General features: G+C 43.0%; 1 protein-coding gene across 10 annotated transcripts in view; it reads right to left on the minus strand.

The window, feature by feature from the left end:
- The window catches only part of GAB3 (GRB2 associated binding protein 3), a 113,039-nt gene extending 89,299 nt beyond the window's left edge, over window positions 1-23,740 (minus strand). For 2 of the 10 annotated variants that reach the window (XM_032788217.2, XM_032788221.2), the window contains exon 1: window positions 14,974-23,740. In XM_032788217.2, coding sequence (XP_032644108.1) covers window positions 14,974-15,045 — 72 coding nt within the window. In that variant the 5' untranslated portion in view covers window positions 15,046-23,740. The remainder of the gene's footprint in view (window positions 1-14,973) is intronic. The other 8 variants (XM_032788218.2, XM_032788220.2, XM_075068825.1 and 5 more) reach the window with 5 other exon arrangements.
- Between the last annotated feature and the right edge of the window lie 1,965 nt (window positions 23,741-25,705).

Consider the following 25,705-nt stretch of genomic DNA (forward strand, 5'->3'; position numbering starts at 1 on the left):
GGAGGATCTGAACCCAGACTTCCTGGGTGAGTATGCTAACCACTGTGCCAAAGGTTATACAGCAGGTGCTGCCTCCACCTCTGTCTTTTGCAACAAAGGGTTTAGGCATCTGAGTTCAGGAGAGTCTGTAAATCCCAAGTGGAGAGAGGAGCAGACTGCAGTGCCTAGCTCCCTTTGAGGGATGAGGCTTAGGCCATACTGCTCTCCTTGGCATTTCCTATTGGCTATCTTAGGTGGCTTTCCAGTCACCTTGATGGCTTTTGTCAAACCTATTCTTAGGCACCGCCTAGTCTCTACCTGCATTTTATAGGAAGCTTGGACATCTGACTCTCAGTTGTGAATGCAGTTAGGTCACAGGGCACCTAAGTTAGGTGTTGCAATGCTGAGCCTAAGTGCCCTTTGGGGAAATAACCCCAAGTAATTTAAGTGCCAAAGTCCCATTTTTAAAAAGCATTTTGCAGTCTAAATCCCATTGACTTTCAATGAAAGTAAGTCTCTTTAAGTGCTTAAATCACTTTAAAAAAAAAGGAACTTAGGCTCCTAAGTCACTTAAGTGAGAATTCAGACAATTATGATGTTAGGTTTGGGTTATTAAAAGCAAAACTACTTATGGTGGAGAAGCACCTAGCTACCGCTGTCCATCTCATCAAATAATAGATGGATTAGTAGGATTAATTATGAATCATGAATTAATCATGAATTAGGGTATGAGCTCTTTAAATATTGTCTCTTTGCTGCCACTGAAAATGTAGTTGCCATCTTAGTGCTAGTTTCTCTGCTCATACCTATTATATTAGTGCACTACCTTTATGAACTCATGGCTTCTCTGTGGAATTTGCAGTGGATCATAAGAACATAAGAACAGCCGTACCAGGTCAGATTAAAGGTCCATCTAGCCCAGTATCTGTCTACCAACAGCAGCCAATGCCAGGTGCCCCAGAGGGAGTGAAGCTAACAGGCAATGATCAAGTGATCTCTCTCCTGCCATCCATCTCCATCCTCTGATGAACAGAGGCTAGGGACACCATTCTTTACCCTTCCTGGCTAATAGCCATTTATGGACTTAGCCACCATGGAATTATATCTATTCCCTTTTTAAACATTGTTATGTCCCAGCCTTCACAACCCCTCAGTAAGAGTTCCACAAGCGACTTGCGCTGGTGTGAAGAAGAACTTCCTTTATTTGTTTTAAACCTGCTACCTATTAATTTCATTTGGTGACCCCGTAGTTCTCGTATTATGAACAAGTTTAAATAACTTTTCCTTAGCCACTTATCCTACATCACTCATGATTTTTATATGCCTCATTCATATCCCCGCTTAGTCTCCTCTTTTCCAAGCTGAAGAGGCCTAGCCTCTTTAATCTTTCCTCGTATGGGACCCTCTCCAAACCCCTAATCATTTTAGTTGCCCTTGGATCTTAGAAATGATATTTCACACCTTTTATAAATGTTCAGCTTTTGCAGAGTTTATAAGTTTGTGATCTCAGGGATAACTAACTCAAGGTCTTTATTAACTCAGTTGCTTTCTCTGAAGAGTTTTGAATGGCTGCAAGTATAAAAATAGCAAGTTCATGACCACTATGAACTGTTGGTTTCTCTTTGGCACGTGTAGATGTAAAAGCAGCTGGTTCATGAGGTAGATAGTCTGCTGAGTTTACAACAACTCTGACTCTAACGGTCCAATTATGACCATTAAAAAGCCTGTCCAAAGAGTTTATATAATCCACAATAACTAAAACATGGGATTCACAGAATTTATAATGTTTGCCATTTAGAGTTTATGGTAACCACTGATTTTAGACAATACATTTTAAACATTAACATGAGACATTATAAAATTATTTTTAGGGTTCAGTTCAACTCCTGTTTAAAGTATGCCCTTGATTAATTCAATTTTAAATCTGTTCTACTAAAAACAAATATTGTACTGTTTGCAATACTGTTTTGGCTGCATTGGTCCCAGGACATTAAAGAGACAAGGTAGGTGAGGTGATGTCTTTTATTGGACCAATTTCTGTTGGTGAAAGAAACAAGCTTTCAAGCAACACAGAGCTCTTCTTCAGGTGTGGAAAAGGTACTCAGAGCCACAGCTAAATACAATGTAAAACAAATTGTTTAATAGAAGTAGTTAACACATTGTCAGCCAACTGGGATGAGGGTGGTGTAACCTAGTGACTGAAGCAGGCATCAGGCCCCAGAGACTAGGGTCAGAGCCAGAATCAGGAGCCATATCCAAGGGTCAAACTGGAAGGCAGAAGTTGGATACCAGAGCTGATGGTGAAGCCGGAGGAAGCACTCAGGAGCCAAAGCCAAGGTCGAACTGGAGGGCAGGAACTGGAGCGAGCAGGGTATCAGGCAAGGAGAGTTTTAAGGCTGGGGCAGGACAGAGGCAAGGCTGTGGGCAAGACAGGAGCAACGGGAACTAGATAACACAGGGAGAGGCACAGCAAAAGGCAAGAACGTTTAAGACAGCAGCACCTTGCTGGCTGCTCAAAGCCAGTCTCCGGGCTCCTGCTGAATCAGGTGACATGGCCAATCATGCAGCCTGCTGCAGGCCACCTGTACCGATGAGGTTGCCTGGAGATTCGCTCTAACGAACCATTCATGGTGAAGTGGTCCATTAACACCAGTCCCTGTCTTTTTAACCTCTTTTCATCTGGAGGCAGTTCCATACCCCAGTCATTTTTGTTGCCCTTCTCTGTACTTTTTCCAATTCTACTATATCTCTTTTGAGATGGGGAACCAGGACTGCATGTGATATTGAAGGCATGGGTGTACCATGGATTTACATAGTGGCATTATAATATTTTGTGTCTAAACAATCCCTTTCCCAATGGTTCCTGACACTGTTAGCTTTTGGGACTGCTATTGCACATTGATCAGAAGTTTTCTGAGTACTATCTACTCCAAGAACTCTGTCTTGAGTGGTAACAGCTAATCTGGACCCCATCTTTCTGTACGTATAGTTGGGATTATGTTTTCCAGTGTGCACTACTTTGTATTTATCAACAATGAATCTCATCTGCCATTTTCTTGCCTAGCCACCCAGTTTTGTAAAATCTCTTTGTAGCTCATTGCAGTCTGCTTTGGACTTAACTATCGCCACTAATTTTGTATCATCTGCAAACTTTGCCACCTCACTGTTTAACTGTTTTCCTAGATCATTTTCTGAACAGTACTAGTCCCGGTACAGACCTTTGAGGGGCCCTGTGAAAACTGACCATTTATTCCTACCCTTTGTTTCCTATCTTTTAACCACTGATCTATGACAGCACCTTCCTTCTTATCCCATAACTGCTCCCTTTGCTTAAGAGCCTTTGGTGAGGAACCTGGTCAAACGCTTTCTGAAAATCCAAGTACACTATATCCACTGGATCACCCTTGTCCACACTTTTGTTGACACCCTCTAGCAGATTGGTGAGGCATGATTTCCCTTCACAAAAGCCATGTTGACTCTTCACAAAACATAGTGTTCAGCCATGTGTTTGATAATTCTGTTCTCTACTATATTTGCTTGGTACTGAAGTTAGGCCATGTCTACACTACCACTTATATTAGCAAAATTTAGGTCGCTCAGGGTGTGAAAAATGCACCCTCATGAGCGACATAAATTTATCCAGCATAAGTGACAATGTGCACAGAGCTAAGTCGGTGGGGAGGTGGTGTAATTATGTCAACAGGAGAGCTCTTTCCCGTCAGCATAGAGCAGCTACATGAGAGATCTTACAGCGGCGCAGCTGCAGCGCTACTGGGCTGGGGGTGCGGGCTCCGGGCTGGGGGTGCAGGAGGGGGCTCAGGGCTGGAGCAGGTGATTGGGGCTCGGGCTTACCTCCAGTGGCTCTCGGTCAGTGGCGCAGCGGGGTAAGGCAGGCTTCCTGCCTGTCCTGGCTCCACGCTGTGCACGAGAAGCGGCCAGCAGGAGGTCTGGCTCCTAGAAGGGGGTGCCAGGAGGCTCTGCAGGCTGCTCTCACCTGCAGACACCGCCTTCCCCAGCTCCCATTGACCGCAGTTCCTGGCCAATGGGAGTGCAGAGCTGGCGCTCTGAGTGGGGGCAGTGTGCGGAGCCCTGTGGTCCCCTCAACTAGGAGCCGGCCCTGCTGGTCGCTTCCGGGGTGCAGCGCGGTGCCAGGACAGGCAGGAACTAGTCTGCCTTAGACCTGCAGCACTGCCAACTGGACTTTTAACCGCGTGGTCGGCAGTGCTGATCGGGCGTTACGGTCAAAAAACAGACACCTGGCAACCCTAGGGTGAATCCCATCTGGTTCTAGTGATTTCTTATTTAATTTATCAATGTGTGCCAAGACTGCCTCTATTGACACCTCAATTTGGGACAGTTCCTCAGATTTGTCACCAGAAAAAGATTACCTCAGGTGTGAGGATCTCCCTCACATCCTCTGCAGCGAAGACCGATGCAAAGAATTCATTTAGCTTCTCCTCAAGAGACGTTTATATCCTGAGTGCTCCTTTTATCACCTTTATTGTCCAGTGACCCCAATGATTAGAAGCAGGAAACTTGCCAAACAATGTACTTAATAACTAACAGCAAAAAAAAAAAGTGTCTTTTACTAGTTGCTCTTCAAATTTTTTTTTGGCCTGCCTAATTATACTTTTGCTTGCTTGCCAGAGTTTATGCTCCTTTCTATTTTTCTCAGTAGAATTTGACTTCCAATTTTTAACAGCTCATTGGTAGCCAGCCCTGGAGCCACAGAACCAATGTGGCTGGTGGATGCTGAGAACCTCCTATTTTTTTTTTCCTCCATGAGTGCTTGAGCCCTGGGGTCCCAACCCACAGAATTGGCACCTATTCCCCTATTGTAAGTTAAATGCTACTATGCTGGGTTTCTTTGGTATTTCCTCCCCTACAAGGATGTGAAATTTAATTAGATTATGGTTGCTGTTACTGAGTGGTTCAACTGTTTTCACCTCTTGGACCAGATTCTGTGCTCCACTTAGTATTAAATCAAGAACTGTCTCTTCCTTTGTGGGTTCTAGGATTATCTGCCCCAAGAATCAGTCATTAATGGAGTGAGTCTAGAAATTTTATCTGTGGATCCCATCCCAAGGTGACATGTTCCCAGTCAATATGGGGATAGTTGAAATTCCCCATAATTCTTGGCTTTTCTGTTTTTTCAGACTTGTTAATCTCCCTGAGCATTTCACAATCACTGTCACCATCCTGGTCAGGTGGTCAGTACTATATTCCTGTTGCTATACTCTTATTATTCAAGCCTGGAATTTCTCTCCATAGAGATTCTATTATACTGTTTGAGTCATTTAAGATCTCTACTATATTGACTCTATGCTTTCTCCCCACTTCCCCACCTGCACAATGTATAGTTATTCCTATGTTTTGTACCCTGGTATTACAGTGTCCCATTGATTATCACCTTTTCACCAAGTATCTAGCAAAGTTACGAATTTAAGCTCCGACATCTTTTGAAGGTGTTATGCAGGTTTCTTTTGAGGATGAGATCATATATACAGTGATTGCTTTGTGAAAAGTGTTTGCCTATTAACCTGAAGAGGTTTACCTTCAACTTTACCTGGAATGGTCTCAGAATATATGTTCACTACATATGCTAAACAATCTTTTCCACCTTATATTTAACTGTAATACTGTGAGTATCTTTCCCACACCTGAAAAAGAGATTTGTGCAGCTCGAAAGCACAAAGAGAAGTATTTTGCTGGATTCCTAGAAAACAGACAATAGCAAAGTAACAAAAATTAAAATAAAAAGTGATAAGTTTTGAATTCTTTAACAAGGAAGTGAACTTGCATTCATAGACATAACATCAACATTATTCTTCTGAATGTTACCTGTGAACTGCAAGTTCTGCAGGAAGGGAGCCCCAGAAGAGCAGGACTCACGTAGTCTGGACCTTAATCAGGGGCCTAAACTGCAGGTTTTCATGCAGCAAACTAGACATTCTGTTGCACATTCTGGTAAATTTAGGAATGCAGGTTTTTAGTGAATTAAAACGTCAGTAAATCAGCTGCTTCTTATGCTATTTGATACTGAATTGAATTTTACATTGCTTCTCTATTTTCAGTTTTCATGGTGCTTCAGTATTTGCCATGAAAATGCAGAACTGTGCTGTACAAGTTGTTGGGAGGGAAGCTGGAGGTAGTTGTGACAGACCAGGGCAACTGGGGTTGTTGACTCCCAGATTGTTATTGGTCAGGGATGAATCTTTCCCCCGCCCCTTCCCATTTTGGGAAGGGCAATGATTACTTTAAATGCTAAATGAGAGGAAGTTCTTGAATCCCTTATTTCTGCAACCTATGATAGCAGTTAATTGCCCCCTCCAGTATCTGCCAATACATCCAGTAACAATGGTTAGGTATATTAGCTTGATGTTCCTGCTAAAATCACCAGCAGGGAGTAACTAACAATATTGACATTACCATTTGCCCTCACAATTCAACAGCCTGTTGACACAAATGAATGGGGCAGCTTACACCTATAAGAGCTATTGTTTCAGCTCTGTCTCTTTGCAGACTCAGGAAGATAACACTGCTCAAGTCAGCCTTCAAAACGGTAAAGAGAGCATTTCTCCACCACCAAGGCTAGATTTAATTTTAACTGATAGCTCCAGAGCACAAAGAAACACCCTTTCTAAAAAAAAAAAAAAAAATTGACGGCAGAAGTAAGCTATGTTCAGAGCCCTGCCTAACCCCTTATATTGTAACACAGGGCCCTTACCTTTGAGGCTGCAGGATCTTCTGAACTATATTTCAACCTTACTCCACTTTCAGTGGGAACTTTACAACACTTTACCCTCTGCACCTTTTAATGTCCAAACCTTACACAGTGCTGCCAGCTGTCATGATTTCATTGCAACTCTCATGACACTTGTTTTTCTTAAAGCGTCAGCTCAGAGTCATATGACTGTGAGAATCTCGGATCTAATTAAAAAAAGAATAAGTTTCTAGCCCTCATGATCATCATGGTGGAGAAAAGCTTAAAAACATGGACCCCACAGGTGCAAAAGCCAGAAGGCTTCTTTAAAAAAAAGTTAATTCTTGTTAAAAGAATCTCATTACTTTTTTGGGATCTGACTCGTTACTTTTGAATGCTTGGGGTTGGTAATACTGTAATTTACACAATTCTTAACAATACCTCTCAACCCACATTACATTTTAATTTTCTCTTGCTATATGTTTGGAAAGCCAGTTGTGTCCTGGGGCAAGTTGTGTGAAATAGAAAACCAACCAAGGCAGAATTTTTAAAATATAATAAAACAAAAAGTTGAATTAAAGCATTTTATTCAATAGTCAAATAAGATAGAGCAAGTTTACATCATCTGCGGGGATGCAATGTTTTGACATGCAAATTTCATTTCTAATTTAGCATGTGTGGGATTTTTTTCCTGCATGACCATATTACTAATTCACTTCCAACATAGATGAAAATCCTCTCTTCTAAAGAACTTTATAAGTGTAAATTTGCTACATAATCTCCCTTCCTCCTTAAAACAAAAAATCATAAAACACATTAGTATACAACAGATTTAAAGTGACAGATGCTCTGAGATGACTAATACAAATATTGCTCTATTGTAATGTTTTAAATAATAATGGGTAGAAGTAATATTGTTAGGTGCCTTAAAATTTTCATAGGCTATAACAAAGAGTCTACCACAGGGCCACTACTTTAACAGCTTTTTCCTCTAATGTATGTCTGACTTCATCACTAGATTAAATTACCAGTAAGTCAACATTTCCTTCTCCACTTTAGTTTGTGGAACTACCTTTTTTTCCTTTTTTTTTTTTTTTTAAATTTATATATAAAGTCCTTATTTTCAAATGTAAAGACTTGATAACTTCTGTGTTGCTGTTTTGAAAAGAAACCAATAGCTGGACATTCCAGGGCACTGAAAATATGTAGTCAAAGATTAAACAGGGACTTCAGAGCTATTACAGCTCCACCCAAATTAATAGTCTGATGGAAATTTTGATATTCAGGGTGCCAAGAACAGCAGTGGTTATTTTTTTACAAATTTGTTTCTTAGAATTCATCGCCATGTCAGAAGAGTAAGCATTGTATCAAACTACCAAAACATGGTTAAAATAGGATAAAATTATCTAACACTCACCAAATTATGAACATTTAATACTAGAGAAGGAAACTCTGCCTTAAAATAACTTCACACTTATTTGCTCAGAGACATCAACTAGTGCTTCGCAACAGAGGAGAACATGGTCCTTGCTCAAAAGTAACTTCCACTGCAACCAGTCTTCACTGGTACTTATTTTTCTGCATCCTTCTCGGAAACTAGTAGCCTGATCAGAACCCCAGCCAGGCAGATGTTAGATTAGGTTTTATATCGCCAGATAGAATAGACTACATAGGTGAAGAACACACAGTTTATAGCAAGGAGACAGGCTCTATGACCTCCACATAAGGACATAGGGTTCTTCTGTTGTTAACAGGAATTAACCTTTCATAAAGTGGTTGAGTCCAATCAGCTGTCTCACTGTGACAAGTGCAGTTTGTTAACTTCACCAGAACATAAAGGGTAGGGGGACCAGGGCAAAAATGGGAAGATTCTGCAGGAAATAAGTTGGCTTCGAGAGAAATTTAAGTTGAGGGTTCTCATCTGTTATTTTTCAAGAGCTACCAGGAAGTCATACCTTACTAATGGGGTTAATTTGGCCTGTACCTAGAATGTGCAGACTTTGTTTGGAGCAGGGAGGATGTGTCTCCTGCTGCCATCAACTCAACTACTAGGGAATCAGACAACCTTCTGGATGATATTTTACATCCCAGCAGCCTCCAGAATTTGTGTGAGATTTTTGTTTCCACTGCTTTAACAGATTTTTCCCATAATTACATTTTTCTTGGTTTCTTCGTAGCTGCTAGCAGCTTCTTGTATGTTCTACTGACAAATACCAGAACTTCAGCAAAAAATGGAGAAGTTGTTCAGAGGAAACAGTTAGCCATTTTCGTATCTTTTTAAAGCCTCACATTCAGTGTCAAACCATATATGTGGATCATGAAGCTTCAGCTATCTAGAACTGATGTTAAAGCAGCAAAGAATCCTGTGGCACCTTATAGACTAACAGACATTTTGGAGCATGAGCTTTCGTGGGTGAATACCCACTTCGTCAGATGCATGTCACTCACAAAAGCTCATGCTCCAAAATGTCTGTTAGTCTATAAGGTGCCACAGGATTCTTTGCTGCTTTTACAGATCCAGACTAAACACAGCTACCCCTCTGATACTAGAACTGATGTTGTTTACCACAACCTAGCCTAGACACTTAGTTAAACCATCAAAAATCTAAAGCAAGCGTCAATTCACGACATTTCTAACACACAAACTCCAAGGAGGGTTATGGTGAGAAATGCAACTCAATCTCTACTTACATGGGATTCATTTTAGCCTATATTTTCAAGCTCTGGATAAAGAATCTTGATTGTTGGTAGTGTGTGAAATATCCACTTACCCAAGTCAAGTGGGACCTTGGACCTGGTGAGAAAGGGGACCTACCCCATCAATTTCTATAGTACAGGGCCACCTAGAAGATTCAGGAGGCCTGGGTCTTTGGCGGCAGTGGACCCACGCCGCCAAAGACCCGGCACTTTGGCGGTGGCTCCCAGAGTGAAAGGACCCCCATCGCCGAAAACCGGAGCGGAAGAAACTTCGGGGGCCCGGGCTCCACGAGAGTTTTCCGGGGCCTCTGGAGCGAGTGAAGGACTCCGTTCCAAGGCCCCTGAAAAACTCTCATGGGGGCCCCTGTGGGGCCCAGGCCCTGGGGCAAATTGCCCCACTCCACCCCCCTTTGGGCAGCCCTGCTACAGTACTGAAGGTGAAAAACCGAAGGTCAGATTTTCATCTGCTGGTAATCTTTGCAACACTGACTTCAATGGAGCTACTATCCTGATTTACACCAGCTAAGAATCTGGCCTTAGAGTTTATAGTTTTTATGATTTTGGGGGAGGGGGTGAAGGGGAGACACCAAAAAGTATCTATAGGGCTGGCCTTCTGACCTGGAGTTCACTGGCACAGCTCTGGATCCTCCTCTTTTCTGTCTTTCTTGGCTAGTAGTAAATCTGGTAAATTTCAGGCCCTGACACTCTCCTAGGCCATGAAACAGCTTTGTTATTTTTATCAGCAATGAGAAACTGGTGGTTGTTCCCAGCTACATCTACAACACTAAGAATACCCAAAAGCTCCCTATTGCTCAGGGATCATATTGTATAACTGATTGTAGGTGGAACATTCCTGCCAGCTCTTCCTTTCTGAATGCTCATTGCCTTATCTATAAGTAGCTAGAGTCGGCTTTGGCTGGAAAGATGCACCCTTAGGCCTTGTCTACACAGCCACTTTACAGCGCTGAAACTTTCTCGTTTGGGGTGTGAAAAGACACCCCCCCCCAAGCGATGCAAGTCTCAGTGCTGTAAAATGGCAGTGTAGACAGTGCACCAGCGCTAGAAGCCATGCTCCCAGCACTGGTAGCTACTCCCCTTGTGCAGGTAGGTTTTTTACAGCCCTGGGAGAGCTCTCACCCAGTGCTGGTGCCGCGACTACACAGCTACGTTAAAGTGCTGCCGGTGGTAGCGAAGACATACCCATAGTTTATTCTACAATAACTGCTCTCTCCTGTGAGATGTTAAAACAGGGGTTGCCAGCCTAAGAAGGCGCCAGAATTGACCAATGTACACTGCCACAGAGCCACAGTAATACATTAGCAGACCCCCATCAGCTCCCGCCCTCCAGCCCCCAGCGCCTCCCAGCAGCTCCACCAGTCAGCGCCTCCTGCCTGATGCAATCAGCTGTTTCGCATGCACAGGAGGCTCTGGCGGAGGAGGTTGGAGGACTGAGGGCATGGCAGGCTCGGGGCAGGAGCCTTGGGGGAAGGGATAGAGTGGGGGCAGGGCCAGGGGCAGAGCAAGGGGTTGAACAGTGAGCACCACCCAGCACACTGGAAAGTTAGCAGCTCCAGCCCCGGAGTCAGCGCCTATACGAGGAGCCGCATATTAACGTATGAAGAGCTGTATGTGGCTCTGGAGCCACAGGTTGGCCACCCCTGTGTTAAAAGCTTGACCAAATTTGGTGTTTATTAAGTGCTAATAGGGGCAATAAAAGCACCCCAACAAGAGACCTAAATATCCAGGGCCCATTCTCCAAACAAGCCCAGATAATCCCGTTTCATCCAGTATGGAACCCCTGGGCCCACTGAAGTCAATGACAAAAATCCTATTGACTTCTATGGGGTCAAGATTTCACCCAAAGTGTTGAAATATCAAAATTTAATTAAATTGAGTCTGATACACCTCTACCCCGATATAACGCGACCTGCTATAAAACAAATTTGGATATAAGGCAGTAAAGCAGCGCTCGGGGGCAGGGGGGACTGCGCACTCCAGCGGATCAAAGCAAGTTGGAATATAACGCAGTAAGATTTTTTGGCTCCCGAGGACAGCGTCATATCGAGGTAGCAGTGTATTTAGTATTCTTATTCTAGGAAACTATGGTCCCTAGTATGTAACCACTGCTTTCACTGTAACACTCAGCACCTTGCCACCCTCATCAAACCCTACACCAGCACCTTACAGAACCTTCCCCCCAAACCTATATAGATTAAACCAAGGAGAAAAACCCACAATGGAACACAGTGGGGAAATGAGAGCTCAGCAGTTTGCAGGTCACATTTATGGGACAAAGAGCTGCAGCAAACATCAAATAGTCTCCAGGGAGATTCCTTGCACAGTTGAGCCTTTAGATAGGCTGATGAAAGATTAATGTTTCACGATAAGAGAGCGGTACAATACTGCATAGGATATTAGAATACTGGTAAAATATTTCCTTATAAAAAAAACCAAGTGTCCTGTGTTTCTAATGAAGTCTCTGCATTTAGCATTAGCCTCTGTTTTTACAGAAAGTTACATGTTGGTAATTAATCTCATGTTCATTTCCTGCACATGTAAGACAGCACCCTTTGTTAGGGAATGATAAGACACTTCTAAGAATAGTAATACTAAGAGTGTCAGCTTTGTGAGACATTAGAGGAAAAATACAGACTCCAACACCTGTTTTTCAGTTTTCACAGGCTTCAACATAATTTTATCCTTATTTACTGCTAAATTCGGACTTCCTTTATGCTCACATAACCTAACTGAGTTCATGGGGTACAAGCACGAGGCCATGTCTACACTTTACGGGTGATACAGCGGCACAGCTACAGTGCTGTAGCTATGTCACTGTAGCTCCTATGTTGTAGACACTTCCTACAGCAACTGAAAGGGGTTTTCTGTCATTGTACTCCATCTCCTAAGTGATGGTAGCTGGGTCTAGCTGTGTCTACATGGAGTTAGGTTGGCATAACTACAGCACTCAGGGGTGTGAAATTCATACCTTTGAATGCCGTAGATACTTTGACCTAACGTTTAACTACAGACCAGGCCTCAGTGACGGCAGGCTTTCACCTTTAGGTCCCTATCCTGCAAAGACATACACGTATGCTTAATTTTTACACACTGTAAGTAGTCCCAGTGAGTTCAGTGGGACTACTCACAATGCGTAACATTAAGCACCTGTAAGTCTTTGCAGTTTCAGCACACTAAGGCGTAGGTTTGAAACTGAGGGTCTATTCCCTTTCCCTCAATATACCTTTGCTCCTTGTCCCATGGAAATCACTGAGAATTCCCCAATGGCTGCAGGATTAGGAACCATTTGTGTGTATAACAGGAAGAGTACCTGAACCTATGTGGGACTTGTCCTATGCTCAGGTCAGTATAAACTGGGAGCAACACCAAAGAAGTCAGCTGAGTTACTCCAGTATAAAACTGGTGCAAATGACTGGCACATCAGACCCATGTGTACAATTTCCACATTATTTTTAAAATCTGTGAAAGCTTCAGTATCAGAGTGTACATTCTGACAACTGGGCACAAAGAGCGGTGCAAGTCTTTGGGATTAGTGGATGGTTTCTGTCCACAATCACAGCCTACAGCATTCTGCAGTAAATGGTTTATAATTATACCTACAGAAATGAATTTAAATTAGTCACTCTTCGCAGGGGTTTTTGTCTTTATAACAAAAAATTGTGCGGATGAAACCATAACAGGAAAAAAAATTTCTTCCAAAGTGCTTTGAGATCTATGGATGAAAAATGCTAAAACTAATTATTATTATTATTGTTACCAAAAATTACTTTACCACTCAGATTACACCACCCACACTCTAAGCACGGGGAAAAAAGAAAGGATGTTAATCGTTGCTGTACTTAAAGCAGATTTGCTTCTGCTTTACTCTGAACAAGGCGTTAGTTTATCCCATTGACCAGAAAACAAACATTAATCAAGAGAAATCCAGCTAATCTAATGGCTCAGGTTTGAGGAATAATGTAGACTCAATTCCACTGGGGATTGTAGTACAAGATCTAGGGACAGCTTTTGCAGATTGCAACTAGTTTTGTGAGCTGATCAGTGCCCCTGCTGTGACTATTATCTTGATTGTATAATGGGGGCTTTCAACTCCCAGCTTTGTCACATTCTGTTTTCTCTTCCTTGCCTTTTTACGAATATTGAGTCATCAAAAATAGTTTCACTGACAGAGTTTCTAATCCTACCAGCTGGATGAATCAGTGGTTTATACACTGCTGCAAAACAGTCTTAGTATGCTATTTATTAAAGAAAATACTACAAAAAACTAGATTTCCCTATTTATATGCTGATCTCTCAAGACAGATTTCATGGGTTATTTTAGTTAGAAAATGTTAACTGAACAAGGCAAATTTAAATGCACTACCATAGTGTGAGAGGAGAAACTGATGCTTAGAATAAGTTTGATGTCAATTTTATCATCAGTAAATTACTCCTTTTCTAAGAGCAAACAAAGAAGTCCATTGCAAAAGAGCTGTGATTTTAGTCTTCAGAAGACAGAGTGGTTCCCCAAATTACTACAAAAAAGCTAGCATCAGCAACCCAGGAAAAAAAAATGCTGATAAACTCACGCAAATATGACAAATGATGTAAGCCATGTAAATAGCTACAAAACTGTGATAGAAACATATGGTGGCATCCTTCTAGTCTAGGGAAGTGCTCTGGGGCAAGATAGATGTAAAGTGCATTACTTAAGGGAACATCACAAGGTTCCAAAAGACTGAACAATAACGCCTCGATAAGGATTTTCATAAACGTGCACGCAAAATGTCCCAAGATGGGTTTAAGTTTAGTGCTGTTCCAAGCAATTTTTTTTTTAAAAGGTCATTTACTTCTGCCTGGAATGCCTTCCTTTGCAGCCCTGCAGTGATGCAGTTTCCTATGTTTGTACACACACCCTTTTTTTTTTCAGAAAAACAGGCAGACAGATAGAAAATGAAACAAGGGGTCCCCCTTGTTCAGAATGCCATTGCTGCTATCCAGGCTTGGAAATCCTGGTTTGTTTTGTTCAGTCCATTTTACCTTTTGACCATTTGGAACTTTATAGAAAGGCATCTCCTTGCACTTCTTTATGACAGGCAAAAAGTGTAGCTGTTTAAATGCAACTGGAATGTTAATTTGATAAACAAGAATATCACAGGCATTGGCATTATCAAGTGTCATTGCCATTACATTAGCATTTTAGCAAAACATGCCACCCTAATTCAAGCAAGGAGTTAAAAACCTTGGGACAGTAGGTTCTTCTTAGCTTCTGAACAAGATACCACTGAGTGGCTGTTACAAAACTGTTATAGTTATGGCAACATTAACTGAAACTGAAATGTGGTTTAAACCTAAGCTCTGTTGCATAACATACAATTTAAGTATTCTGACCTTGCGAGCCTCAAAGATTCCTTTTAAAAAGGCACAAAAATATTACTGAAAATTAAATTGCTTAAGAAGCCCATCAACTTTTCTCTTATTGTTTTGGTCCCGACAAAAGCTTATATCCCTGACACATTTCAAAGTAAGAGTTAGACACGGAACAGATGCAAAAATGCTCTTGGATGGAACAATATCAGGAGAGTCGCTTTACTTACATATCTCTTCAGTTTCTTTTCGGGGGGTGATTTGATGAGCCAGCCAGTGCAAACAACGTCCCCCGAGCTCATCTTCCCCCCCTCTCAAAGAGAAGCGACACAGAATCCAGTGTGTGTGTGTGTCTGTGGTTGTGTATTGTTCCTTCCCAGCCAATTTGAAACTAGCAGCAATCGGTTTCCTTCAGCTGTGTTTCCAATGCTGCTACAGCGCAAGAAGGAAGTCACAACATTGATCACGGACACAGGCAGCTCCCCCCATCCCCTCCCCTCCCCTCCCACCCCACAGAAAACACAATGCAACACACAGAGCACGTGACGGGGCCGAGAGGACAAGGATAAACAAAAACAAGCGTGTGCAAAATACCCACACCCACCCTGATACTGACACGCCGCCGGTTATTCTAGCAGCTCCGGCGGGCAGAGCGAGTTCTCCCACGCCCCACGCCCACACTCTGGTGCAATAGTGTCCCTGCTGTTTAATCACCCCGGAGCAGGCGGCCTGGCACTGGGATAGGCAGGGCGCTGACAAACACACACACACACACACGGGGAAGCCGGTTCGAGCTGCCAGCACAACATTCGGAGAAGGAACCTGCTGCGGATTGGGGCGGGGCGGCTGCGAATTTCGCTGCATTGATCCGCACGCTAAGCAGGGTGTGGGCTTGATACACAGCAATTGCCGCCTCCCTCCCAAACCGCAGGGCACTGAGTGGCGACAAGCGGGGCACTGGAAGCCCCCCTGTCTTGCAACGAGCTGCCAGCAACGCTGACCACAAACCGGAGCCCTGGAGGTGTCGCATTGGACCGGAAGAGAGGGCTAGGGCTCTGTCTCTCTTTGAGTGAAATGAAGCGTCGCTCTCCCGGTTTGGAAATGAAATATTCATCTATCCCTTTGATAGCGACCATCCCTGTAGCCTCTGTGTGCTTCCCTATCAAATTAACTGATCAGGTATCTAGTGGACTTCAACATAGAAGCTGGAACTAGGGGGTGCTGCAGCCCCTGGCTTGAAGTGGTTTCCATCATATATATACAGGGTTTACGGTTTAGTTCAATGGCTCTCAACATCCCTGTTATGAAAATTGTTCCAGCATCCCTGGGCTTCAGGAGTCTCCTGCTCTTCCCCGATACAGAGGTTCCCAAGGGCAGTGGTTTTCAAATTTTTCAGACCAGGTACCCCTTTCCAAATAAAGTAGTCTAGTGTATACCCCCATCTGGTTATAAAAAACGTGATTAGACTGCCAAGTGTTGTCCAGGATTTTTCTTACATACCCCTGGCAAGAGCTTGAGTCTCTCCATTGGTATGCATACCTCAGTTTCCAAAAACAAACAAACAGTGCCCTAGAAGTATATTCACTCACACACTCCTATGAGTTTGGTTATGGTGGGAAAGAGAGGAAGGGTCTGTGCACCCTGCCTTGAAAGTGATCAGATGCTGGCTTAGTCTGAGCTCCTCTGGAAGCTCTCATCACTGCAAAGACCACTCAGCGGGCAGCAATTTGTCCCCAACTTTCAGATTCTTGGTTCTGAGTTTTGTGAGCAGAACTGACCCAGCGACATGCAGCTGCCTTGGTGAGTCATAGATGACATGTTGTCATTACAGCTTGAGCTGACAGCTTGCCTCTAGGTGAAGGATACCTGTGTGTACGTCTGCACCCTTAGCTATAGTTTCAACCATCCTTTACTTTTACTTGTAAACAGGGTACCTCCTGGTGCTTGTTTTTTCATAGGACCTAATCACATCAGCCATACCATCAGGGGCTCATTCACCTGCACATCTACCAATGTGATATATGCCATCATGCGCCAGCAATGCCCCTCTGCCATATACATTGGCCAAACCGGACAGTCTCTACGCAAAAGAATAAATGGACACAAATCTGACATCAGAAATCATAACACTCAAAAACCAGTAGAAGAACACTTTCATCTGTCTGGTCATTCAATGACAGACCTGCGTGTGGCAATATAAAAGCTTCAAAAACAGACTCCAAGGAGAAACTGCTGAGCTGGAATTGATATGCAAACTAGATACAATCAATTTAGGCTTAAATAGGGACTTGGAATGGCTGAGCCATTACAAACATTGAATCTATCTCTCCTTGTAAGTATTCTCACCCTTCTTATCAAACTGTCGGTACTGGGCTATCTTGATTATCACTTCAAAAGTTTTTTTCTCTTACTTAATTGGCCTCTCAGGGTTGGTAAGACAACTCCCACTTTTTCATGCTCTCTGTATGTGTATGTATATCTCCTCAATATATGTTCCATTCTATGCATCCAAAGAAGTGGGCTGTAGCCCACGAAAGCTTATGCTCAAATTAATTTATTAGTCTCTAAGGTGCCACAAGTACTCCTGTTCTTTTTGTTTTTTCCTGTATATGATCTTCCCTGGAGACTGCAATCACTTGATTAGTATTTTGCTCAGACAGTAAACAGGCATTCATTGTGACATATACAATACTCCATTTACATATAGCCTAACAGAAACCTGCTTATCACCTTCTGCTGACCAATCCCAACTTACAGACTTTAAGAGCATAATTTTCAGCATATATACACATGCGACTCCTTACATACATTTCACAATGATTATGATGATCAGTGGGACACAGGCTTTCATTAGAGACTTTACCTGACACCTTTTGACAAACTATGGAGGTCAGACCCACAGGATCCCTGTAACCCTGTGCACCCAGGTGCCCTCTGCCAGTGTGTACCAAGAGGTCCTTGGGTCACACATGGTGATAAGAATGTCCTCAAAAGAAGATCTAGATTGGGGTAGGCAACCTTTCGGCAGTGCTGTGCCGAATCTTCATTTATTCACTCTGATTTAAGGTTTCGCTTGCCAGTAATACATTTTAACCTTTTCAGAAGTGTAGTAAGATACGCATGCAGCCGACTGTTATCATAATCGAACAAGAGCAGCTCACCACATCGGTAGCTACTGATAACAAGGTCTCTTTCTATAAGTCTATAATATATAACTAAACTATTGTTGTATGTAAAGTAAATAAGGTTTTCAAAATGTTTAAGAAGCTTCATTTAAAATTAAATTAAAATGCAGAGCCCCCCGGACCGGTGGCCAGGACCCGGGCAGTGTGAGTGCCACTGAAAATCAGCTCATGTGCTGCCTTCGGCATCTGTGCCATAGGTTGCCTACCCCTGATCTAGATGAAATAGTAAATAGTGGTATGACCAGCTAAGCAGGCCTGGAGTGAAAATGAACATGACTAAGACTGAAGATATGTGGGTCAATAGAGGTGTCATCGGGAAACTGGATATAGAGAATAATGGGGCGTGACTGAACCAGGCTGACCAGTTCAAATACCTTGGCAGGTGGGCTATGGAAAACAGCGAGCTTGTATGAAATACAGTCCATACTAGGGTGTGCTGGAAGAGTGTGGAATAACATCTCGGGTGTTGTGTATGACAAGTGTATGCCACTGAGACTAAGCCCAACTGTACTGAACAGTGGTGTGTCTCTCAAGGCTATATGGTTCATAAGCATGGGCAGCAGAGAGACAGCAGGTTCAAAGCTTACAGGTATTTGAGATGAGATGTCTTTGAGCAATAAGCAGAGTTACACCAAGGGTCAGAGTTTGAAATGAAAGCGTTAGAATGGAAGTCAATGTCTGTAGTGTGACCGACCAAATCCAGGAAGTGCAGCTTCGCTGGTTCAGACACATAAAGAGGATAAATGAAGAGTACCCCGTGAAGATAGCAGGGCAGGAGAGGGTGGTTGGAAAGAGACCCCGAGGAAAGCCAATGAAGTGAAGGATGGCCTGCATCAGAGAAGATGGAAAGCAGGTGGACCTTGGTGCTGCCTCAGATGGATGACAGATGCTTGCGTGACAACCCAGCCCTAGATAAAGAGATAAGAAGAAGATATTGCTAGGTTGGTCCTGACCAGCCGATAGCCTTGAAGATGAGTACTAAGGCCTTGAACTAGTCCTGGAAGCCCCTTGTGAGCCAGTGGAGAGATTGGAGCTCAGGGCTGGTGTGTTCTTGTCAGTCCCTCCCCTCTCAATATTAGCACTGAGTTGTGACCTTCAACTTTCAGTGTATTGTAGCAGGTGCAGGCTGTGTCCTGGTCTGAAGCCTGATTGTGAAGTATTCAGGAGGTTGGCAGGTGGCACAGAGTTTTGTTGTCACAACTTTGTAAATGATTTTGCTTAAGGATGGGAAATTAAGAACAAGGTGGTTGTTGCAGAGGTCATATGCATTGATTGTTAGCTTTTTGAGGCTAGAGAAGACTTTTTCCAGGGAGGTTGGCAGGTTCACTTCTCTGAAGGAGATGCTGATAATTTGAAAGTAGTGATGGACATAGTTCTTCACTGGCTTTCACCAGCCAGGTGGTGGCTTACTTAGTCTTAAAGGCTTTCACCTGTGTGTGTATGTGCTAGGACCCAACTCCAGCAGGGGTGATTAGAGTTTAACTGCCTTACAGAGTTCCTCACTTTTGTGGTTAAGATTTTCTGCAGAATATGATGAAAATGGTTTACATTAGTCAGTAGTCTAGTCTAGTGCCTGCATCACAGTCTCAATTTACTCACTGCTTCCCTACACAGAATAATTTTGCTGGCTATGATTTTGAAGCTGTGATGACAATGGAGTAGAAGGCTCTCTCTCCTTCCATTATAGCAGTGGCATAGTCCTGTAAGTAGTTGGTAATCTTGGCAGATAGATTCCAAACATATTTACACCAACCACATTCTAGTCTACTTCTTATCCACTTCATTCAGTATAGTTCATTTGTGAACCCCCTTGATCTTTCCAGCCAGTTCAGGAGAGAGGCTGTCTCAGGGACAGGCATTGGTAGCGATAGTCACTGGGAAATTATAGTGTTTATGAGCAAGTAGAAGCCTTGTACGTGAATAGTTGGCCTGTCGAAGGTGTGCTGAAAATATGTGGGATGAAGCAGTTCTTGGCTGAACCAGCTTTGTTGCTTCCTTTGCCTGGTAGAGGAAAAGGAAGGCCATAATCTTTGCCTGGGTGAGTGTCCGTTGCTGTGTCTCCACCCAGACTAAATGTCAGGTGCAGAGTGTGTCTAATTGAATACGTGGGACGGGAAATGGTTTGCATGAATTCCGTGGTTTTCATACAGGGGAGGAGTTTGGAAATTATGGCATCCTTGTATTGTCTACATGGAGGCTGTAGTCATAAGGAACAGTGAACCTGTGGGATTTCAGTGTGCTGCTCGGTTAGTTTCTCCTGAAATCTGCCAGATCTTTGTCTGGAAATCTCTAAACCACCGAAAGCCCTAGATTTTTTTGTCTTTAGTCTCTGACCACATGGATGCAATCAGAAGTTTCGGTCATGTCTCTGTGCTTTTCCACCCCCCCACCTCTGTAGTATTTTGAGTATCTTGTCTGTGGATAGAGGGCCAAATCCTATTTGCCTTACTAGAGTAGTAGTATCACTGAGTTTAGTTAGATATTCAACGTATGCAGGATGTTTTGGTTCTCCCCTGAACATTACAAGCTATATTTTGTTTGTTTTTAAATTAGATTTATTAACTGGAACTGTTGCGTAAGTTTGATCTTTGTGAGTGATCACTTCCATTGCCTATGTGTATGTTCAACAGACATACAAATGAGAGAGAGATCCTGCAGTACAAATAAAGCATAGTTATACTTATCCATATAGGTGTGTCATATGGGTGATGGGGTGTGTGTATGTGCTGGGAATTCAGCAATACTAGAGACCACACCAAGGGACAATCCTTAACAAACTACTTCAGAAATTCCCATGCAGAACATTTTTGTTCAGTTTCAAGTTAATGCAGCATTTCTACTGATGGTAGACTTCTCAAAAGCATCTATGTGACTTAGGAGCCCATGAGGTTTAAGGGGAGGAAACACAAGAAAACAGGTCAAGGCTAAAACAAACCTAAAATCATACCACAATGATGATGATAAAGTTGGCTCACTTAATTCAGTTCCTTATAACTCAGTCATGGCTTAAGCTCCTAAATCACTTAGGTGTTTTTGAGAATTTTGTCCTAAGAAACTAGTATTTGCTAGTTCCTTGCTAGTTGCTTGAAGTGAGTTTCAGTATCATTCATCAGTGGTACAGAGGCCACTTTTTTTAAAACCACAATGATTTGCAACAAGGGTGAAGTCCCTGTAGCTGTTTGGTTATTCTGAAAGGGGAGGGGAGGAGAGGAAAGCAAGCCTCATTTCAACTAAAATCTCTCCACAACACTAAACAGTCTCCAGCAACATTATGTAAGCCTGGTCCTTGGAATATACTAATGTGTAGGTAGGTGTGTGGAGGCACCAATAGATTAAAGAAGAGTTACAGTTTGTTTTGGTTTCTTGTTTTGTTTTTTCAAAGACAAACGAATTTATCCTAGCTAGCAAATCCACGTTTAAGGTTGCAACAGAGAGAGAATAGTGAGTGATGCTTTGACTCAAAGTGGGAAACATTTTGCTGCTTCCCTTGGAAGGAGAGTTAGTCTGGTTTTAATAAATGTTTAAATGACTAATAGATTACTTCTCTTTTATCATATGCAATACATCAGAATATTAAGAAAGCCTGTTTTATAGATGTGGCCAGCCATCACACCACTTACGAGAAAACTGGGCCAAAATTATCCATCTGCTTTTAAGAACGACTTTCTGTATTTTTGCTGACACTAGCCAGGATGAAAATGTATCCTGTGCATGCAGGTTTCCTATGAAATTTTGGTCTCAAGTTTATCCATATGACTAAATTCACTCAAGGGTGAAGTTTTACCTTACCTCACTTTTCCTGATCCAAAGGAATCATACAGAAAGCTCGAGCCTATTAGGCCTTTGTCATAGGGCCTTTTTCCTCTTGTAGACAAGTCAATAACTGGGTCAGAATGTTTTCAGTGCTGTTGGTGTTTTGGTAACTTGAGTGGGCACTAGTAGATCTTACTAAATTGATTTAAATAGTAAATAGTACAATAACAATGTCACGGGTAAATTGTTTGGAGTAATGCTTCTTCAGCAGTGTTTCATAGCATTACTTTATTTTTACTTTTATGAAACGCATCCAGTATCAAGGTCTGAACTCATGAGCATTGTTTTGAAGGAGCTGACACCCACGGAACAAGACTCTTACCCAATTCCCCTTTCCACCAGTCACAGGCCTGAGAAAAAGAAACCACAATGGTCTGAAGAGTAACCTGACAGGAATCAGTACCCTGACAGGAATCTGTCAGATGTGGAGGGGAAGAAATGAATGCCTATTGAAGGGCCCTGTGACAAAGGGCCCAAAACTCCTAGACATTCAAATCTGTGGACTTGTTGGCACAGTTGGCTCAGCTGATCTCAGCTGCAGTAGGATGGGGCGGATGTGGTCTCTCCGGTGACCATATAGAACTCCATAGAGCAATATCTAACCCCCTGGAACTTCACCAATGAGCAAATAGGAAACCAGTGCTGTTTGAGAAAAGTAATTCAGCTCACACCTCGCCACAATTATTCTTATCTTTAACCCTACCTAAATCTCAGAAATAACAGGATAAAAATAAATCATGTCAAAGTCAGATTCGGCTCCTGTATCTGGAGTTGGAAAGCAGGCTTAGCCACCTCAGAGATTCTCTCAACTCATGCTACATAGAGCAAGTCTGGAGAAAGTTGAAACTAACAAAGGGTTAGTTACATAAACAAAGTCAAGAGCTTTACCCATGATTTAATCATGGATGGAAGATACCTTATTAGCCACCCCAGGCTTATATTTAACATGAACAGATTCAGCCATCTCCCACAGATTCAGAGAAAAGATCCATGTGGCAGTTGTCTAAAACCAGGTGTCTAGCTGATAAGTGGCCTGATAGGAACATTTTTGCTCCCACACCCTCAACTGCATCTTTCCATTGTCCTCCTCCTTAATCTTCTTCATATCCTCTGCAAAGCTGCAGCATTGCTGTGTTATTCCAGACTCTTAACTGACTAGGAAGGGACTCAATGACCATAGCTGAGTATCCAAGGCAGGTACATTTCCCTAAAGGTGAGTTATCAAAAATAAATACGTAAATAAAATCCCATTTGGCAACATCTAGAAGTTATGTAGCGAATAAAGTGTTTTAGAATAGCCATAATGTATCTCATATTCCACGTGTACACATCTAAACTGAGCTGTATTAGAACAATTTTTGAAGTGTCTAATTACAAAGCTGCATCCTTGTTTAATTACTAACTCCCCTCACTGGATAGAGGTAGGGATGCATGCAGAAGACAGCCAGTGCCATGCCTTTTTTGCTCATCTGGTGACTGATCCTTGTTTACATGAGGAGCTAGTGCCACACTTACTCAGCAAAATGTAACATGCTTCCACAGCATTCCCACAGCAAGCAGAAGAACTCAGTCTCACAAAAAAGAAATGATATACTATATATGTTCCAGCTGTCCCTGACAGTCACCACTCTAATCCTTCCTACAGACTAAATATTTCACTTCTTTTCTGTTTGAATGAGGAAAGTTAGAGGGGATATTGTCAGCCCTTGTGCCTCCCACTTCTTTGTAGTAGTAGACCCCAGCCTTAGGAATCAGGTTTGTTAGAGGGAAGCATGCAGATTAAGTGCAGCAGGATATATTCATTGCATAAACTGGAGTCAAACCCCTGTCTGCTGGTGAGCACAGCAATACCCAGCATATGTTTACACCTCTCTGCTGGGTTAGTAGGTGCATTTCTGAATGCACAACGCTGGCAAGGAGGAGTCCAGTCATTCTGTGCCAACGGCAGTGGGGCCAAATGGCCAGCTACCTGCTTTTGAAAGACGGAGCCACTGTAAAAATAAAAGATTAAAGCAGACACTTGAACTTGTGTCCCCATTGTGTTTGTGCTGGGAGAAACACGTCAAGCTGGTGAGTAGCCTGTGGGTGGTGTCCATTGTTGACACAGACAGGGAAGAATCTCACTTTGCCAAAAGCTGGCTCATGCTATCGTAATACACAGGCAGGCTTTTGTCAGTTTCTTCCCCCCAGCTCACAGAAGTGGGAAAGCCAGAAGTATGCACTTAAATACCACTGATCCTCTGGAGAGTAGCAGCAGGTCTCCCAGGTCAGACTTCCGTTCAGAACAGAAATTTGTGACGAAGCTGGCGTTTCTTCATGTATTCGGTTTATTTACAGAAGCGTGAGTCCTGCTTTTTGAAGCAGGGGTGGTAACAAACAGTGCACAGGGAACCCCACTTTGACGAAAATCTCTGACCCTGCACTTCTTTCCTGTTCCAAAAGATGGCTCTGTCTCCTCCCTCTCCCCCAGGGATCCACAAGTCAGAAACTGTCTGCTTCTCTCCAGCCCCTGATTCCTCGTGCCAACTGCTTAAACACACATGGAACTAGCCCCTCCCCTCTGCTATAGCTGTACACTGACCAGGAGAACCTGGGCCTCTAACCTTAGGTTGCCTCTGTACTGTATGTGTTTGTATGGGCTCGCCACTTTCTGTGGGGAGTGTTGCTCTGGGGTGACTATGTCAATGACCCTTAATGGGCAGCCATTACCCACTTTTATAGCAATACTGTGGTGATGGGGACCAGAAGAGGTTTTTTATTAAAACTGTTCTTTGACTTGCCTTATTTTTCTTACAGGTTTAGACCTTAGATCCAAGGCTGGTTATGTCCCTCTAAGTGGTAGATGGTAAGAGTGATTTTAGCACAGTTCTCAGGGATCCACCAATAAACCATCACAGCTGGATTTAAGTAGCACCTTTGTCAGCAAAAGTACAGTAGAGAAAGGAAAGAGATTAAGTAGGCCATAGACAATGAGCTGTTTCAGCAGTTCTGGTCTGAGACATCAGCAGGAGCATCAAGCTCCTTTCATTATCATTCATCAGCCCAAATTTTGCCTCAAACTTCAGATGAAGTTTTTTATGTAAATATGAGACGCAACTTCTCTGGTTATTTTTCTTTAATAAAAACATGTCTGTCTCCCAATGAATCATTTGCTGTGCTTTGCTGGGGGGGGTGCTGCACGTATTGATAGGGCAGCAGCATTTGTTAAAATGATTGGGAGCTTCCTGAGTTTAACCTACATGCAACAAGTGCTACAAACAGAGGATTACCCGCATAATACTGTTATGTTGGGGGTTGGGAGATGCTGGCAGGATTAAAAGCCATCATCCAGTCAGGATAATCGAGGGAATAATTAAATGGCCCTTTCTTTAGAGATAGCTGAAACAATGGGAGACAGCACATAAAACAAGGGCCACAGGTAAAGCTCCTCAGAAATTGGGCTCTGTGGGAAGAGAGGTTTCACAGTGGGCTGAATGGAAATGCAGGGAGGGAAACTGATTTTGGCTGCAGCCAGGTGTGTATGAGAGAAAGGGCAGCTACATCACAGAAGCAGACAGAGAAGGAGCAAAGCCCCAAAGGATAGGTCTACACAGCAAAGGAAAAAGAGCCAACTGGGCTTGTGGGGCTCAGGCTGAGGGTGGGAGGGTCGCAGAACTCGGGCTCCAGCCAGAGCCAGGAAGTCTACGTAGCAGTGAAACAGCCTTCCCCACAGCCCGAGCCCTGCAAGCCTGAGTAAGGTGGCACAAGTCGGCTGTGGATATTTCTTTGCTGTGTGGACATACCCAGAAACTGCCAGAGAAGCCCTGGTAATATGGCTGAGAAAAAGCCTAGAAATAACTTTTTGGGTAGAGTACAAGTTGAAGGAGCCTTAGAAATGTCAGCAAAGAAACTGTTTCCTGCTGTTTGATTCCTCCTGTGTTTTGTATATAAAGGATTGCATCTAAGAAATAACTGACTCCATCAT

This window comes from Chelonoidis abingdonii, chromosome 8 (assembly GCF_003597395.2).
Source record: "Chelonoidis abingdonii isolate Lonesome George chromosome 8, CheloAbing_2.0, whole genome shotgun sequence".
NCBI lineage: Eukaryota > Metazoa > Chordata > Testudines > Testudinidae > Chelonoidis > Chelonoidis abingdonii.